At 40.1% G+C, this 18,498-nt stretch overlaps 1 protein-coding gene across 1 annotated transcript; it reads left to right on the forward strand.

Annotated features, from left to right (window-relative positions):
• Window positions 1-9,356: 9,356 nt before the first annotated feature.
• LOC147900739 (uncharacterized) lies at window positions 9,357-11,293 on the forward strand. The gene is made up of 2 exons (XM_087376249.1): window positions 9,357-10,424; window positions 11,070-11,293. The coding sequence occupies exon 1, from the start codon at window positions 9,439-9,441 to the stop codon at window positions 10,333-10,335; it is 897 nt and encodes a 298-aa protein (XP_087232375.1). The 5' UTR covers window positions 9,357-9,438; the 3' UTR covers window positions 10,336-10,424; window positions 11,070-11,293.
• Window positions 11,294-18,498: the final 7,205 nt, after the last annotated feature.

The following is an 18,498-nucleotide window of genomic DNA, read 5'->3' on the forward strand; positions in this document are numbered from 1 at the left end:
TCCCTTCGCTCAAAACCCCTCCCGATGGTGCAGGCTTTCTAGCTCTCCTTCCCTATGTGTCCCTTCCATCCTTGACCCTACCTTTCACTCATTACCCTCCCCTAATGCTCCCCATGTGGAACTCTTTGACCTTGAATAACAAGGCCACCTCATGCACACACAGAGAGAGAGAGAGAGAGAGAGAGAGAGAGAGAGAGAGAGAGAGAGTTTGCAAGCCCGATGGTTGAAATAACCCCACCGTGCTATTCTAGTTGGGGATCTATGTACCCTAACCTAAGCAAGTCAATTGGAACATTTGCTCATGAGAGTCAATGGATGCCTTAATTCATGCATTTGCTGGTGGAGGCGGATGGGATAACCTCGAGAAGAGCTCTGGAAAATACTATGAGACATAAGGAGAAACTCAAAGAGGACAAGTTGCAAGAAATGAGGAGAGGTTGGGAGAAGAGCCTTGTAACATGTTGTATGAAGGTCCTAAAACATCCCTTATTCCAATGATCCTCTTGTTGTTGAACTTGCTAGCAACTTATAGATGGTTGGACACGACTGTCACATCCCATTTTAATGAGTGAACTTGGCCAATCTTGTAAACATTCTTTTGTTTTGACCTTTTCCTATGGAGTTATGTAACATACCTCCCCCCCCCTTCCCAATCCTCATCACATGCTAAGGTTGCTTCACACCCAAATCACTATACAATACCGAAATCAAGGAATGATATAAAGTGGTCTTGTCCTCCTTGGGAATGGACTATAAATCAATCCATGCTTATCCAAACGATTATATTCTCTACGACTTGTATATGATGTCCCAAATACTTATATTCTCTATGACTTGCACATGATGTCCCAAATACTACATTCTGATGATGATGATACAACAGTAGGATAGATAAGGGGATACAGTGCCAAGGAAGGTATTGCAGACACATAAATCCATTATAGCGAATAAAACAGAGGTCTCATTGCACTTTATTAGGACACCTTACGGATGACATGCTCATGATTGCACGATGGATGCCACATTGTAGAATCCCATCATGGGAAGTCTTAGCGCCACATACAATGCAGATGGGTAATAGAAGCTACAACATCTATGCCTTGGGTTGGCAATGGATGATTTAAATCCCTTTGGTTAGTAGTCCACCTCATGCTCAACATGGCCAATGGTTGTGGTGGACTATAACATCCCACCATGGGTCACAATAAACAAGGGACACCACGAGCTAGCCCCATGTTAGCATTGATAGTGTCAGGCAAGCACATGATCAAGAACATGGATCTGTGTCTCGCTTTGTTGATCAAGGAGATATTTTCAATTGTGGGCCATTGAATGTGTCTATGATATTTCTATACACAATGGGAAGGCAGTTTCCATGTGAGAGGTGGTAACTAAAGCAACAAATATGCATTTTTGTCCATATTTTAAGCTCACCCATTGAGCACTCCTATTCAAAAACTCCACAAACATACTCAATATAAGGAAGGAAAGAAAAAGTTTAGATAAAAATATCCGAATTGGAGGATAATGTGTGTGTGTGTGTGTGTGTGTGTGTGTGTGAGAGAGAGAGAGAGAGAGAGAGAGAGAGAGAGAGAGAGAGAGGGAGGGAGGGAGGGATGGAGGGAGCCAGAGAGAGAGAGGGAGAGAGAGAGAGAGAGAGAGAGAGAGAGAGAGAGAGAGGGGGGGGGTTTATACACATCTATTTATACATTTGTACCATCTTTTACTTTTTACCTCTAAATTTTGTCTTGTGAAATTTGAAACCCACTACTGTTACTTTCACTGAAATAGGCATTTAGTGGCATTTTATACCCATAGGTTCATTTACAAGGAAGGGGGCTCATATTTATTATATACCCATAGTTCCAGATTGCAAGCAAAAACTTTTGCTCAAAGATGCTTATGACACTTCTCTCACAAACTGGTCGTGCTCCATTGGAAAATCATGGTGATTACCCCAACATGTCATAATCATCAATTGATGACTAGAGTGCCAATTGGTTGATTATTTTTGGTATATTTGGGAAAATCATAGTTGATTACGCCCAACATGTTATAATTGCCAAACTTCCACCTATCCATTTTGAACCATATTAAGGCTTTGGTACAATAGGGACAATGGAGGATATCCATGTGGGTAGTTGGCACTAAATGCCCAGCTCTTTCACCACTACAGAGGATTCTTCATAGGTTAAGGCAACGATATCATCTCCGAATAATTATGCTCCCATTGATTACTTAAAGGGAGTCCAACCTCCTTTATAGAACCCAACTCCAATTCTTTCTTTAGCATCATGATCAATGGGATGGTTCCAATTAAGAAAAGGAGGAGTGCCAACGGACACCCTTGTCGCACCGATCTTCTTAGGTCAAATCTGCTGACAATTCCCCTATTTAGGCCATTTACCAAGCTATAGGACGCTAACCCAAAGCCAAGCTTACCTAACATGGCTAGCAAATAGTTCCAATGCACTCGGTCATATGCTTTATCCAAGTCAAATCCCAAATAACATCACGCTTTGGCCAGTTGCACATGACGATCTAGAGTCATCATCATATTTAGGATATTGTCGATGATATTTAATATGTTGTCAAAGATATCCCCACCTTTGACAAACCTATTGTGTTCTCTGTCCATGACAAATCTACAAAGCTTCCTTATTTGGATGGCAATAGCTTTCCTAATAACTTCATAAGAGATGTTGAAAATAGTGATCGGGCTCCGATCCCCAAATTTCAATCTATTTTTCCACTTTGGAAAAAACCTCATGGGATCAATGTTGACATCATCAGACATGTACCCTCTTGACAGAGCTGCATTTTCCATCTCTATTAAGTCTTGACCTAGAACATCCCAAAAAGCCTTAAAGAACTTGGCCGTGAAACCATTCGGCTCTTGTGAGTTGTCATCTAACAACACCTGAAGGGCCTCTTCGAGTTCCTTTTGTGTGAATGATTTGGCCAAATGGCCTCTTTGCACTTCTAACACTCTGTAATTTATATCCGTCAAAGCCTCATTCAAATTTCCCACCTAGACGGCATCCTACATAGCCTCCTCTCCTATAATAGCATCTGGCTCACAGCGGAATGTATTTGCCACATGCCAAAGTTCCATAATTGAATTGCCTTGAGCATCAGCCACCTTATCAACCATCTCTTTCTAGCGTTTTCTTTTCATCACTGAATTGAAGAAGGATTTTGACAGGTAGTCTCCCATCACCCTATCTATCATCTCTTTCTATAGTTTTCTTTTCATCACTGAATTGAAGAAGGATTTTGATAGGTAGTCTCCTATCATCAGTCACATCTACATGAAACTTGGCAACCTCATCCTCCTCCATCTCCCATTCCTGCATTGCCACCTCTACTTCAACTAAAAGAGTGGACAAAATCAAGTCACTCAAGGTACTATACAATGCCACCCTCAAGGATTTCCTAGCCCTCATGAGCACAGTCTCCATAGCCTTTCTTCTCGCCATGTACTGATAGTCTTCTTCCTTGGCCTTGACATGAATTCTTCTAATTTCCGCATTCCATATTTCACATGGATCAAACTCATCCCTACCACAACTTTTTTATTGTGACACATAATTTTTTCTATAAGCTCCTCTTCTCCTATGGGGGCAACTAATGAACATTTCATAGCCTTGTCGAAACAAGGACTACAAATTGTGCCCTCTTTCACACTTAAGCTCTAGGAGCATTATAACACTAGCTTTAAGTTTTTAAATTACAAAACTATAACCTTACAATGACTCCTTTGTTGAAAGACAACGCTCAACATCATGTGATTACATGTGCATAGCACTAACACATATAGAGTGCTATAAAGGAAAGGGTTAGATGCCCTAACCCTAACCCTAAATGGGTTTGTATATATTCTACATTTTCAACTAAATCTAGTGTACAGTTAGTCATTTGTGGTGTGCTCTATAGCTGTGCCCTCTCTCCTCATCTCTACTCTTCTTCTCTCCCCTCTTCATATTTTGTCATGGTATCAGAGCTCCCTTGCCTTCCGCTGAGGCATTGTGATTCATGTGAGAGAGACATTTGTGAGTTCTTTTTCATCCATTTCTGTTGTGAGAATTCATTGAGAGAATTCTTATGAAATTTTGGTCACCTGAGAGAGAGAGGCTTATGAGATAGTCTCTAGTTTGTGAGAGATCCATAGAGAAAGAGAGAGATTTTCCTTCTTGTGAGTTGTGTGAGGAAGAGAGCTTTGTGAGAGATTCTAGGAAGTGTGAGTGAGATAAGTGAGATTTGTTGCTATAGATTCGGCTCTCCCACAACAAGGGCCAGCCAAGCAAGGCTTCAACAGCTCTCTCGACCGGTGAGCATCACAGCAAGCTGCAGAGGCAGCAACGACCTTTCACAACAAGCTAAGGCCCCAGCGCCATAGCCTCGACATCTCTCACCAATTCCAAGGCGGCTTTAGTGACCAAGAACTAAGCACACAAAGCTCGACCTCCAATAGCCTCATCAAGCTAAACGCCACCCTGTGACCTCGAACAACGAATTCCATAAGGCAGCTCTACCTAAAGCGCAACAAAACTGACCAGCAAGCAACACCTACCAATCGACTAGCAACGGCCCTTTATCATTCAGCAACTTCAAGCACCTCAGTCTCCATCCAGCATCGGACGCGGCTCAAGGAATGACCCGGTCACCTCTCCAACTGCAACATAGCTCCCTGCTCCACCTTCATCAACGAGTAGCACCCGACGGCTCCTTCTCTGCATCATCTCTCTCTTAGGGCAACTCCAACGCACTTGTTGGTATGCTCACCTATGCAATCGCCTCCATCTACACGACGTAGTCAATTGCTGGCAACTCCTCCCTGCAGATGCCAATGACCACAACCTCTCTCTGCCTCGTCCAGCATGAGCTCCCAACACCCGCAATGATGACTACTCCAAACAACTACATCTCCGAATGGCTCCTAGTGATCTTGAGCGTTGCCTCTTCATAGCCCTAAGCACATCCTAGCGCTCACGCATCTCCAAGCCCTCTGTCAACGACTGGCTCTCACAAACTTTCATCATTAGAATCATAAAGATTCCATCGATCCCATGCTTGGCCATCATTTTGACAAGTGGCAAGATGCCACATCACCTTATCCTGTTGACACGTGGAAGATGAGTTGCTCCACCCTGGGTCAGGTCAAGTTGACGTCGGTTGAGTGGTTCAGTCAGGTTGACCCTGAGTCATCCTGTTGGATAGGGTCGGTTACATAACCCAAGGTCAGGTTAACCCGATCAGGCTAGCCCCAGTGAGGTGTGATTAAAATTGTGACATGTGGCACCCTTATCCTCACTGCCACCTCAGCATTGCTACCTCACCTGCCACCTTAGCACTACGCGTGGCAGTCCCTTGGCAGTCACAGTTACCCCTTGTTAGGCACTACATGTGAATCCCTGTGCCACCTCATCACACAGTACCCTAGAGGCACAGCCCTTGGCAGGCACACCCCTATATGTGACACACAGGTGCCACATCATCATTGTACATTTTCAACCTTTTTGCCCCTCCACCTAGATCAAGTCGTATCTCTTGACCTAAGAAGAATTTGAGGGTGCTCCAAAAAGGAAAATCGCTCGATTTTTTTATGTTCTAAGCACTCACCACATCATGCACATATTTTGATGCAAGTTGAACACACTTTTTTGCCTAGGCGCAATAAATCCACTTCCTTCATGCACATCAGCCTCTGTACATCGACGCATTTGACCCAACACCTAAAACGAACAAAGAAAATGAATTATTTGCTTCTTTTTCATCGCTCGATGGTTGGTGTAGTTCTAGTTTAGAGTAGACTAGATCATCCATAGTGAAGAGAACTCCAAAGCAGGCAATCGAAGCCATGCCAAAAAATTCTTAAATAGTTCCTACTTAGAGTTAGTCCCAGTGCTCACATCCGATTTCACATCATCACATTACGTGAAACCTAATGTTCATTAGTTCAGTGAGAAGATTTCAGAGTGTTTAGAAGTATTGATCAACTGATCAATGGTGGGCAGATAGCACATGATTTGATTTCACACACACATGCCATCATTGTAAAGCCTATTTAGCTATTTCACGACATTGTGCACTTTATTCCAGCCTTGTAAAGCCTCTTGGCTATTCCCGGCATCATTTGCACAAGCCTTGTAACAGATCGGATTATATATTGCAGTTCTCAATGGTTATCTAGATGAGGAAGTCTACATGCAACAACCAGCAGGTTATGTTGAACCAGGAAAGGAGAATCAGGTTTGCCATCTCAAGAAGAGTCTCTATGATTTAAAGCAAGCACCCAGAAGTTAGTATAGCAGAATCGATAAGTATTTTGCTGATCTAGGATACATGACATCCAATGCAGATCATACTCTTTACTACAAAGTTCAAGGGGAAGACATTACTATTGCACTTTTGTACGTAGATGATCTGATTGTGACCGAAAGCAAGGATGGTTTCATAAAAAATTGAAACAAGACTTATTTGCAGAGTTCGACATGAAAGATCTTGGACTTATGCACTATTATCTTGGAATTGAGTTCTGGAGAGATTCAGATAGCACATTCATGAGTCAGCTCAAGTATGTTGATAGTCTCCTGAAGAAGTTTCATATGGCAGATTGCAAGATTGCAACCACTCCCATGGAACAGAGTTCAAAACTTACAAAAGATTCAGAAAAGCCTATAGTCAATGACCTCATCGGATCTCTTATATATCTGACTATCACACGGCTAGGTATTTGTTATGCAATAAGTTCACTTGCACAGTTTATGGGGCAAATCCAAAACAGTCTCACTGGAATGTAGCCAAAAGAGTCTTGAGATACATAAGAGGTACAAGATAGTTTGGGATGAAATACAAAGGAAGTCATCCAAGGTTGCATGGATACTGTGACAGTGACTATGCCGGAGATCATGAGATTAGGAGATCCGTACAAGGATATGCATTTTTTCTTGGTCAAGGTGCTATATCATGGTTGTCAAACAAATAGTCAACTGTTTCTTTATCTTCAATTGAAACAGAATATAGGGCTCTCACTACAGGTGCATGTGAGGCTATATGGCTCAGAAGAAGACTATTGTCGGAAATAGACTACTTTGATTAATCAAAGCCAACAACAATATATTGTGATAATCAATTGGCTCAAGCATTGTCCAAGAATCCAGTATATCACTCCAGGACAAAGCACATTGATGTCAGAGAGCACTTCATCAGAGAAAGAGTATTACTTGGTGACATCACACTACTGCATTGTGATAGCAAAGAGAATGTTGCAGGCATCTTTACCAAACCACTCGGTAAGAGCTTTTCGAGAAACACCGACAAGCTCTTGGTTTGACTCAGAGGAAGGACATTCCCATTAAAAGGGTGTGATGGAATGTAATTCTTAGTCTTTCTTTGATTCCTCGGAATCATCATCTTGAGGGAAGGCCTACTTCATGATGTTGATCTTGAGGGAAGGTGTTGAGAGACCACACTCAACATCATGTGATTACATGTGCATAGCACTAGCGCATATAGAGTGCTATAAAGGAAAGGGTTAGATGCCCTAACCCTAACCCTAAATGGGTTTGTATATATTCTACATTTTTAACTAGTGTACAATTAGTCATTTGTGGTGTGCTCTCTAGCTGTGTCCTCTCTCCTCATCTCCACTCTTCTCCTCTCCCCTCTTCATATCTTGTCACCCTTACGTTCCAAGACATTACAAGATACTTACACTTGCTCACAAGGCTAGGACTTCAATACGAGAAACTACTTGAGGACAATCTAGTCCACATCACCAAACATTACTGTATTTGCATCATGTGTAGGATCCTATGAACACTGGGACAATTGGGATAGGCTAGTTGGGAGAGTGGGAAAGGTGCAATTCCATTCGAGAAGGGGATTCGAAGCAAGATGTTGATTTTTAGAGATTGCTAGGCAAGCAGGGATCGAGAGAGAAACTTGATCCCATAGAACTAGGGAAGGGAAGCCAACTCAAAATGGAGAGACACCCAACCTAGTATACAAGGTCTCCATAGGTAGAGCATATATTTAACCCTTTTTGGGGTAGCCACTCTCTACAACATGTAACATGTTTGGCGGAGGCAACTCAAAAATTAGGAAAACAGGAGCCCCAAAATGAAAGTGATGACTTTTGCTATAAAGGTAATGCCCTGTGCAACATTCTACCCCTAAAAGCAAAGTTTTCCACTAGTGTGTGAAATATGCTCTCCAAAGTTGGTATCCCACAACACTTTACCCCCAAAAACATATTTTCCCACTATTCTATGAATTTTAGTCTTGGGTAGGGTTTCTCTTTGTTGGCCCTTTAAAGTTAGCACCCCACAACATTTACCCCTAAAAGCACACTTTCCCACTACTGTATGAATTTGAGCTTTGTTGGCTCTCTAAAGTTAATACCCACAACATTTTAACGCCAAAAACACACCTTCGCATTGGTTTGCGTTTCACTATTGGCTTCCTAAAGTTAATATCCCACAACATTTTACCCCTAAACACTTGGTGTGAATGGAGGCCTCGGGTTAGGTTGCTCTTTGTTGGCTCTCTTAGGGAGGTTTCAAATGCATTTGGAAGGGTGCACTCAACATCCTTGTCTAAACGTTTGTAGCTTTTACATGTACATGGCCGGACAAAGCTACAAAACCTTTCAAAATTGGATGTGTAGCTTTTCTAGCATTTCTCACTATAGGTGACAGTTCACCACCGTCGGATGACTTTTGCTCCTACTGTGCTGTCTGGGCCCCCAAACTTGCAAGCAAATGGAGCCCTACTAGTTTAGACTAATGCTCCTGTATTGTTCTTCCATCTTGGATGGGAGTGAGGCTGAACCTTGGCCCAGGGTGAGGTGAGATGTGCTAAGCCCTCTTGTGACAACCGAGGCCTCCAGTTGGGATGAGGGTTCATTGGTACAGGATATGGGCAAAACATGCAAGAATGGACATCTGGTCGTTGTCAAAACCTACAGAATGTAGCCCATGTACTTGTCGTTGCCCTTGACGACTTGGGAAGAACCTTGGTCGGTGGACTGAACAGGCTCCTCATTTTCCGACTTGGAGAGTCCGATGTAGACTTGTGGAGCCAAGAGTCTCCAATAATTCATCAGTCGGCCAAATTTTTGCGACTACTAAGCTTTTTCGACGGGGTGAGGCGGCCAATGTGTGCGACTACGAAGCGAGTGGAAGATGGACTAATGTGGGACTAGCCAATGAGCTCCAAGCATGAACGATGGCTGAAGTGAGCAATTCTTGGATGAGATGATTTCAAATTTGTATTGACTGCATCTCTTCCAAGTTCCCTCCTTTTTAATCTTGAACTTCACTCTCCTTTTTCAGAGGTGCCCCTGATGGCGAGACCCATTTCTGTAACCCTTTCCCGAGATTCGCGTCCTCTCTCCACCTCTTCATTTCTTTCCATCTCCTTTCTCCCCTTCCCATGGCGGTTTTTCGTCTCTTCATTGGCGTCCTCGCAGCTTACGTTGGCTTCTCCTTCGGTAACTCCATCCCCAAATGGATCGACACTAGACGATCTCCTCCTCCTCCCCCCTCCCCCCTGCCTCCCCCCCCCCCTCAGCCTCAGCCTCCCCCCCGTCGATTGCGGTTTCTGCGGAGAAAGTCGCTCCGGAAGCTCAAGATCGGTATCACTAGAGCTCGCAAGGACCTCCTCCCGATGGTCATGCTTGCTGTATCGGACCGGGAAGCTGACACTCGTGATGCCAAGACTTCGGGTGAGGAGCCGGAGGCGCCTCCGAACGTCGGTCCAGAGAGCGCACTTCGTACAGAAAATGACACTTCTCTGTCAAGTTGGAAGCTGAGAGTAAGCGTTGCGAGACATGATGAATGCACGGATTTGGACGAAAGGAAAGATAGCCTCAGAAATTTTGAAGCAGAGTTGGATGTTTCAACTCCAGAATCTGCCAAAATGAAGCAGAAAAGTCAAGTGGAGGTATGGAAGAGCAAGTTGAGGAGTTTGAAGAACAAATCCTTGGCAAATCAGAAAAAATGGTGCGCCAAATACCAGGAGCCCTCGGAAATCAAAGAAACGGAGGAAATTCTAGGTGCGGAAATAGCCCGCAGCTCGTCGGAAGAGGAAGCAGGGAGAGTGACCCTACAATTTAGAAAACGATTTGCTGTCAAAATACCGAACGGTAAAGAGCTGAATGGTGTGCGTCAAGATCATAGCGTGTATGTGCAAGACAGCCAGCGCTTGAGGGCAAGAGTAGAAGGGACCAAACGCTCGTTTGGAAAGGAGAGAGACGAAGAAGACACAAGGCTCGATCAACTGCGTCGTGCCCTTCTGGAAGGGCGCAAAGCAGATGTGGAGAGGTACTAAAATCAAAGCCTTCAAACATTGGTGCTGAGTAGCCGCAGCAGCGGCTTGCTGTGCTAAAAACTGGGAGCAACATCGAGCTCTGATGTGAGGTTTGAAATGCAATTTTGCTCTGCTTCTTATCTATGTTCCAAGAACTAGTTAGCACGGAAATCTCTAGTTTCTGTAATAATCCCGTGGTTCTTCTCAACGGCACGGTAATCTAGATTCTGTCATCCCCTAACGGCACAATTATCTGGTCGTTCTTTTCTACTTGCACACTTTTCTAGGCTAGTGTCTTTATCTACAATGCTCTGTAAATACAGGACTGGATTATTGGGTGTGTGGAAAAGCTGTGGTTCAGCCCCCTCATCCCATCTTCTAATTCGATTCGCGCTTGTCTAGCCTCATCGATGGAGATTTTAACCTCGGGAATATTTTTGTGTGTCTATGTTTACTGCTTCATGTTAACTCATCAAAGCTAGCCTCTTTTTAGAGACTGTTTCGTTGTAGTTAAAACTTTTCCTGTGTTCATTCCTTTGCGAGCAAGCTGGTTGAAAAACTCACATTATTGTTATCTTGTGTTTTCTTTTGAGGGCGGGTGATCCGCAATGGCTCCCTCTTATGACGTTTATTATGAAACTTATATGTGCCCATAAAGAGTACTCACAGGAACGAGAATCTGGTAACGATGCTGTGCATGATCAGAGTACTCGTAATAGTGGAGATGCCATTCATTTGATATTGTGGACGTGCAGCTTGACATTCGAAACCTGCTGTCAAAGGAGCAAGGCAGAGCCTTACTTAAATCGGAAATTCGCCCTAAGGATGCCTACATCAAGAGTTTAAATTGGACCAGACTTGCAAAATCTTACAAATAGAACGGGTAGCAAACAGTTGTATATATTTCCAGAGTAGATTTCATGTGGTGAAATGTTGACAGACATAAAGTCGGATGTATGTATAGATGTAGGGCTCATTTTTATACGCAATAAGCTTAGAAGGAAAATGTTCTTCAATGTCAAGACTGTACTGAGAACTGAATTCTCTGTACATTTTCACAGTTTAAGTAGTTGTCCGAACAATAATCCACATAATCTATGCTCCTTCTATGCCCCATAGTTCCATGATAACCTTTCTTCTTTTTTGTTACTAGATATGACAGGTGGTGAATTTTTTATTCTATCATTTCAATCTCATTTGAGTGTTGGAATTGTGACAATCTCATCGACACCTTTTAATTTTTGAAAATAGACATTTCACTCTTTCAAATACTATTGCAATACAGGCTTGTAATACAAATACCTACTTTGATTTGTTCATGTAAAGCATGACACATAGCCTCCTTTTTTGCATCTTGTGAAATGTCGTTTGACGTTATAAAAAATATGGTGGGTGTTTATTATCTAATGTCTTTTATTTGCCTAATAAATGTAAACCTCTATCAAGAACCAAAAATATGTTCGGGTGAAAGAGCTACCATTAGAAAGGAAGTGACAAGATTCAAGAGGCGAAGCTACCCTTAGATAAGAAGGTACGAGATTCAAGAGATGTACTTGAAGATGTGTCTAAATTAATAATGAGAAGAGTGAAAACTTGTGGCATCACACTACATGATTGTGAATGCAAAGAAGTTGCAAATATCTTTACTAAGCCATTAGCTAGCTGAAAATCACAACAAAGCTAAGGCATTCAATCATTGGTAGATGTGCAAATAAAGAAGAATGTTGAAAAGATAATGGATGTTCTCCAAATGGCAAATTGAAGATAGTATAGAAGAAGTATCAATCATCGGCATGTGTGCCAATAAAAAAGATGTTGAAAAGGTAATGGATGTTAACCAAGTGGCAAATTGAAGAGAGCATAGAAAAAGTATCAATCATTGATAGATGTGCCAATAAAGGATGTTGAAAAGACAATGGGTGTTCACCAAATGGCAAATTGAAGGTAGCATAGAAGAAGTTTGAGAGTGGAAAGAAGTGACTTAAAGGTTCACAGACTTATTGAAGGAACTACATAAAAAATTATGTGAAGCTTTAGTATGGGCATACCATGAAGAAAAGTAGCTAAATGTGAGAAAGTTAGTGTTGAACAAGGAGAACCTTCTTGTTTCAATATACCCTATGCATCTTGGAAAAGTAGAATTGAAGGCCCATATCGAGGTTTGGGATGGACACTACATGCATCTAATTGAAGAGAGCATCATGTTACTTTTGTGGCAAAAGCACATAAAGGTGATTGAAGACTATGGAAAAAGCAAATGGAGACATTGCAAAAGACATGTCATAATGATGATGAAGGCCAAACAATAGGATTAGTCTTAATTGAAAATGAGACGAATGTGGTAACCAAACCCTATAAGAATTTTGACAGAATAGGTAAAGCTATAAGAGCCAAAGACATCGAGAATTCAGTAGAAGGATGAGAAGAAAGCTATTGTGGGATAACGTGGTACTTGAAATAGAAGGAAACCTTGATCGAAGTTGATTACAATAAAGTCGATCATGAATACGTAGAAAGTAGGCGAAGCAAAAATTAGGAGATGGTAGAGCCCATTCAAAGAGAAAAAGAGGAAGGAGAAAGAAGGGCAACATGTGACAAAGGCAAATCACAACTGTAACAAGATGTCGAAGACTTAGAGGGTTCTTCAGAGGGTAGTTACTTCTAGTCATGCGAAGGAGAACGTAGAGAAAAAAAGGATCCATTATCTCCAAAGTCCATCTTGATAACCTAGTGAATCTACAACATTGTAAGGGTTGAGTGAGGAGTGACCATCGTAACTCCACCACAAAATATGACACGTTTAACAATGCAAACATGCAAGGACTAATAGATGTATTAGCTTGAAAGGCAAAGTATCCATCCTCCATGCTGCTATGAAAGCTGAGGTTCCTCTATTCTTCACTAAAATAATCCTCACTAGCTCTTAAAGCCACTCCCTCAAGCTTTCTGAAGCTCTAACCTTACCTACCTTGATATTAATGGGCACCCAATGATTGCCCCGACTGATCGTAAGCCTCAGTGCTCTTCCCCAAACCTTTAGCATGCACATGGTGTGCCTCTAGAAATCTCATCAATCTCAAAGTCTAAAGCATGCTTATGCCCACCATCTGCATCCAAAACCCAAAACAAGCACAATCAATAGAAGGCTCAACAAGCTACCTCTGCATCAACACTTTTGACCCTATAGAGCCATTTGTCTTTTGGCACCCAATAGGCTAGTCTTTCTCTCACACATGGCATCGGTTGATTCTCCAATTGATCATGGAGAATCCATCTCAATGGTTTGAAATATGAACCCAAAACTAGTTTCTAGAGGCATTATAAAAAATTGGACTAAAAAAGGGGCCCTATAAGAGGTGGCATGCAAGGATAAGGTGAATAAGACTGAGTATAACATTGGCTAGTGGATGGCAATATAATATATCGTTGCCATGCAGATGTCCAGCCAAGTAGCACCATTATGAACAAAAGGAGTGCACGACTAGCCCACTAGAGACGTCAAACCTCCCATTATGTTTTTGAATTGTAAACAAACATATAAACCAAGTTTCTCAACCAAACGTTCACTATTTTTGTTGAATCCAAATACTCCCATCCAACTATCACACTCCTCTCACTCTCACATTTTTCTCTTCCTTCTTTCTCGTTTCTAAGTGCGATTTCACATCTTTCCTGCTTGAATCCTATTTTTGAATCTTTCATTACTTTTGATTAAGAAGCTTCCGTGTCTATTCTTCCTATCATGGGAAGGATGTTAACGTTAAACTCTTATCATTTTCCTTCTCTACATGCATTCCCCTCTCATTTCATTTTCATTCTTTTAAAACTTTCAAGCTTTTCAGTGAGATGTACCATGCCTTCTTCTTGCTCCATTTTGGGAGCCTCTCTTTCAAATCTCACCACTTCTTCCTCATCCAAGACTCTTTTTCGATTTCAAATTGTTTTTGGAGTCGTTACACAATCAATGCGGCCAGACATACCATGAATAATGCAAGGTGTTTTGAGTTGGAAAGGAGCTAGTGGATGAGAGTCTTTGAGAAACAAAGATAGAAGTTTTGGATTTCAGGTATCAAAATTGCTTATGCATGAAAATCTACCCTTCTATCATACATCTACTAACACTGACATAGATTGGATCACTTGCCCTATTGCTATCTCTCGAGAGGCATGATTTCAAGAAATTGTGAAGATCTCTTATTTGTCCAAGGAACTTTCATGGAGATGGAGGTGAGACAACCTTTGGAACAATGCAAGATAGTGACAATGACAAGATTTGGAATTGTATGATATAACTTTGAAGAAACAATCATGTTTTGTCGAGTTGTTTTCTTTTAGTGCATGATCTGGAAACATTGGAGGCTTTATTTGTTTTCAGGATAATTTTATGGAGAGTGAGCTAATAGAGTCTTTCTAATAAGAAAGAATAGCATAACTATAAGAAAGTACTCACTTTGAATAAGCAAGTAGATAGTCTCAAATACATAAACTCTTACTATCTGTGGTTTTCTGCAAGAAACATTTCAAATATGTACACTCTTATTATTTGTAGTTTTCTATAAAAGTTTCTAGAAATAGATTTAGATATCTTTGGTGGCATGCAAATTATTTTGGAGCTCCATGCAGTGCAGCCTACAACACAATGGGGTCCACTTAGGAGAAAAAGGTCATGGATCATTGAAGGTCCCCGCTTCAAGAATCTAGTATGTTTAATTTATATCTTTTGACTTTGTTTTAGATTCAGTAGTTTAATACTGTTTTGGTTTTTAAATATAGTTTGTGCTTTATTTATTGAATTTTATAAGTCAACCATGCTAATACATTTTCTAAATGCAAGTTGATTTTATTTGGTATTTATGTGTTTCCTTGGCATGTGATATCTTTTGTGGAGATATCTATGGTACATTATTTGGAAATGTTTGGAAATTTTATTTGTTTTCAAGGAAATTTCAGTTAGAACTTATAAAGTAAGGAGATAATCACATGCTCTTAAATTCTATAGTTTTCTACAAAAGATTGCTTGAAATAGATTTCAAGATGTTTGGAAGCATATGATTTCTTTTAGAGAAAGATCCATCAGCTTCATATTGCAAAGGTCTTTGTTCCAAAAATGTGGTATGGTTTATTCACAAAATCATGATGTCTTTTAGATTTCATAGTAACAATGTTTGTGGTTTTTAAATGTAGTTTGTGTTGTTTTATTGTAATTTACTAAGTCAAATGTGCTATAAAACGTTTGTTCATTTTATGTTAGTTATGAATTGTCTTTGCATGTGATATTTGTCTTGTTTGTTGCCATTTTACCATGTTATTTGTGTTGATGTTATTGATGTCTATATTTTGTTTTAGCATGTTTGATACAATCATTAAATATATTTTTTAAAATTCACACTTGTTTTAGACTCAAGAGTTTAACAATGTTTGTGGTTTTTAAGTGTAATTATATGTATTCTTTCTTTGTAATTTACAAGTCAAGTGTCTAAATGCAAGTTCATTTTTTTTGGTTACTTATGTGGTTTTTATATGTGATACCAGTTTTATTTACTATGATACTACGTTATATGTGCTCATGTTATTCATGTTTGTATTCCATTTTAGCATGTTTGATTTGGTTAACCATTATTAGATATTTGAAAGGTTTTTAAATTCTTTTTTTATCGACAATGTCCATTACTTGTTGCAAAGTATAGGTATTTTTGAACCTGTAGATTTCAATTAGTATATTTTGTATGCAATTGATGCTTAATTTGCTACCATAGTGAAACATGTCAAGTTCATATGTTTCTTTTAGATGTCATTGTTACGTTATATTGGGTGGAAATATTATGAAACCATGGAGGTCCCTACGAGTAAATAAAAAGGGTAGACATCCATTTCCAATTGATGTAGAGAACACACCATTTCCAAAGAGGAATGAATCCTCTTTAGCAATTGAAAGTGATTTAGTGAGTCTTTGAAATGAAGGAAAATCACATATCTAGTAGATCCACATTCTTGTCAAGCCCTACAATTCATTGTTCCATGGATTGACCAACTTCATCAAGATTTTGTGTAAGGGTGAGAATGTTTTGTTAGGATATTGTCAAAGGTTAAATGCTCCTAGAGCAAATAGCCTTCACACCCAATATCAATCTTTGCTTCACAAAAGAGACAAAAGTATCGCAATGCTAGAGGCATGGAATCAAGATTTGGAATCATCTATGCAAGGTACAAGTGTTTAGATGGGTGAGAAAGAAACAAGGTATGTTGGCATAGAGAAGAAAAACCAAGGATTTTCTATAAAAATTCAACTAATTGATGCTTAATTAGGAGAAAGGACTATAAATGCAGTTCACTTATAGATTCGAAACACATATTTGAATGACAAGATTGGGAATTGCAAAAAGCATTAGCATTCATGAAAGGTACTCTGGAATGGGTCTAAGACTTTGTAAGAGGAAATTGCATCCAATGGTAGAAATATCTAAGAAAATTAGTCACTTTACATGTCGAGTGAGATCTTGCAAGGCCATTTTAGAACTCATGCATATCCATGATGAGCACTTTGGTGCTACGGGGAAGTGTTGATGAAGAAAATCTACTATACAACAACCCACAAGCAGTTTTTGACATTAGGAAAAAAGGGAGCTCATTTTGGGACCCTATAAGAAATTCACTATTTTCTCTTTTCTCTCTCTACAAAAGCAAGAAAATATGGATACTTGCGTGAGAAATGTCAATGTGAAAAGGAATAAATATATTCTTTCACATGCTTTACATTCAATGTTCATATAAGAGCAACACTTTTCTGTGCAGAATTTGGTGATTCTAACACCTGCAAACGCGTCCGGAACGGCCCAAAACCCCAAGAACGGCACTGGAAACACTGGAATCGGACATCCAGAGGCCCGGAAACGGCCAAAAAAGGCCGAAAAGTGAGATTTGTAGAAAAACGCGATTTGGTACCTTTCAAGATTTCGGACATCCGGAGGCCCGAAAATGGCCAAAAAAGGTCGAAAAGTGAGATTTGCAGAAAAACGCGAGGACGAAAAGTGAGATTTGCAGAAAAATGCGATGTGGTACCTTTCAAATCTTGAAAGGTACCAAATCGCGTTTTTCTGCAAATCTCACTTTTCGGTCTTTTTTGGCCGTTTTCGGACCTCCAGATGTCCGATTCCAGCATTTCCAGTGCCATTCTTGGGGTTTTGGGCCGTTCCGAATGCGTCTGCGGTATCAGAATCACCAAATTCTACACAAAAAATAAATTTTTTAAAGATTCAAATTAGATCACCTCATTAATGTGACATGCTTCTACGAACATATAGTACTATTTCTTTTTCTTATTTTCATCTTCTTTTGGCCCACTCCTGATTGGTTGAGAGCCTATTTTCTCTCTCTTCTAAAAGGCCCCAAAATGAGCTCCCTTTTTTTCTAATGTGTGTGTGTGTGTAAAAATAGCAAGAGAGTATGCCCCCCTATACATTGATATATACATTTAAGTATTTGCATGTGGCATTTTAGTTTAGTTCATTTCTTCTTATTTCTTGTCATAAATCTGTAGAATCTTACACTATACAAGATTGTAAGACTGGATACATGGCTTAAGTGTACTAAATGTATGAGAATACTTGAGGGGTAGATTTATATTTAAAGCCTCTATTGACTGGCAAGTTCTTTGCATTGTGATAACTTTCTAAATTTCTAAATGTATAGAAGTAGATGATGAAATTAAAGTTAGATTTTCACACACATACACACACACACACAACTAAATATATGACTTACTGCATATTTACTACTTTAGCTCTATTCATTGATTTAGTTGAATTTTTACCTACTTTTTGCGATCATAAATTGCGACTTAAGAAATACTTAAAATATCTAACAAGACACCTTCTACCAAGCCATTATAATTTTGTGTCATTTTAATCATTTGATTCTTCTTGCTAAGAATCTACTTGTTGCTTATGTTTACCTATGTATGTAATGCCCTTCCATGTCCTTGTTGAAGATAGAAGCATAAAGAGATATATTCCTATTATATGACTTGATGAATAGTGCTGGTGATGGGCCTACCATAGGTTGAAGTTAGCCAAATGTACGTTGGATATAAGGACACAAGTCTTCTTGATTGCACAATTCTTCTTTTGGTGCTTAATTCTATAGATCTAGCCAAATTTTTAAATTGTATATATAATATGTTGGCGA

Source organism: Dipteris shenzhenensis, chromosome 6 (assembly GCF_047967505.1).
Source record: "Dipteris shenzhenensis isolate YYH24624 ecotype China chromosome 6, Dip_SZ_1.0, whole genome shotgun sequence".
NCBI classification, from domain to species: domain Eukaryota; kingdom Viridiplantae; phylum Streptophyta; class Polypodiopsida; order Gleicheniales; family Dipteridaceae; genus Dipteris; species Dipteris shenzhenensis.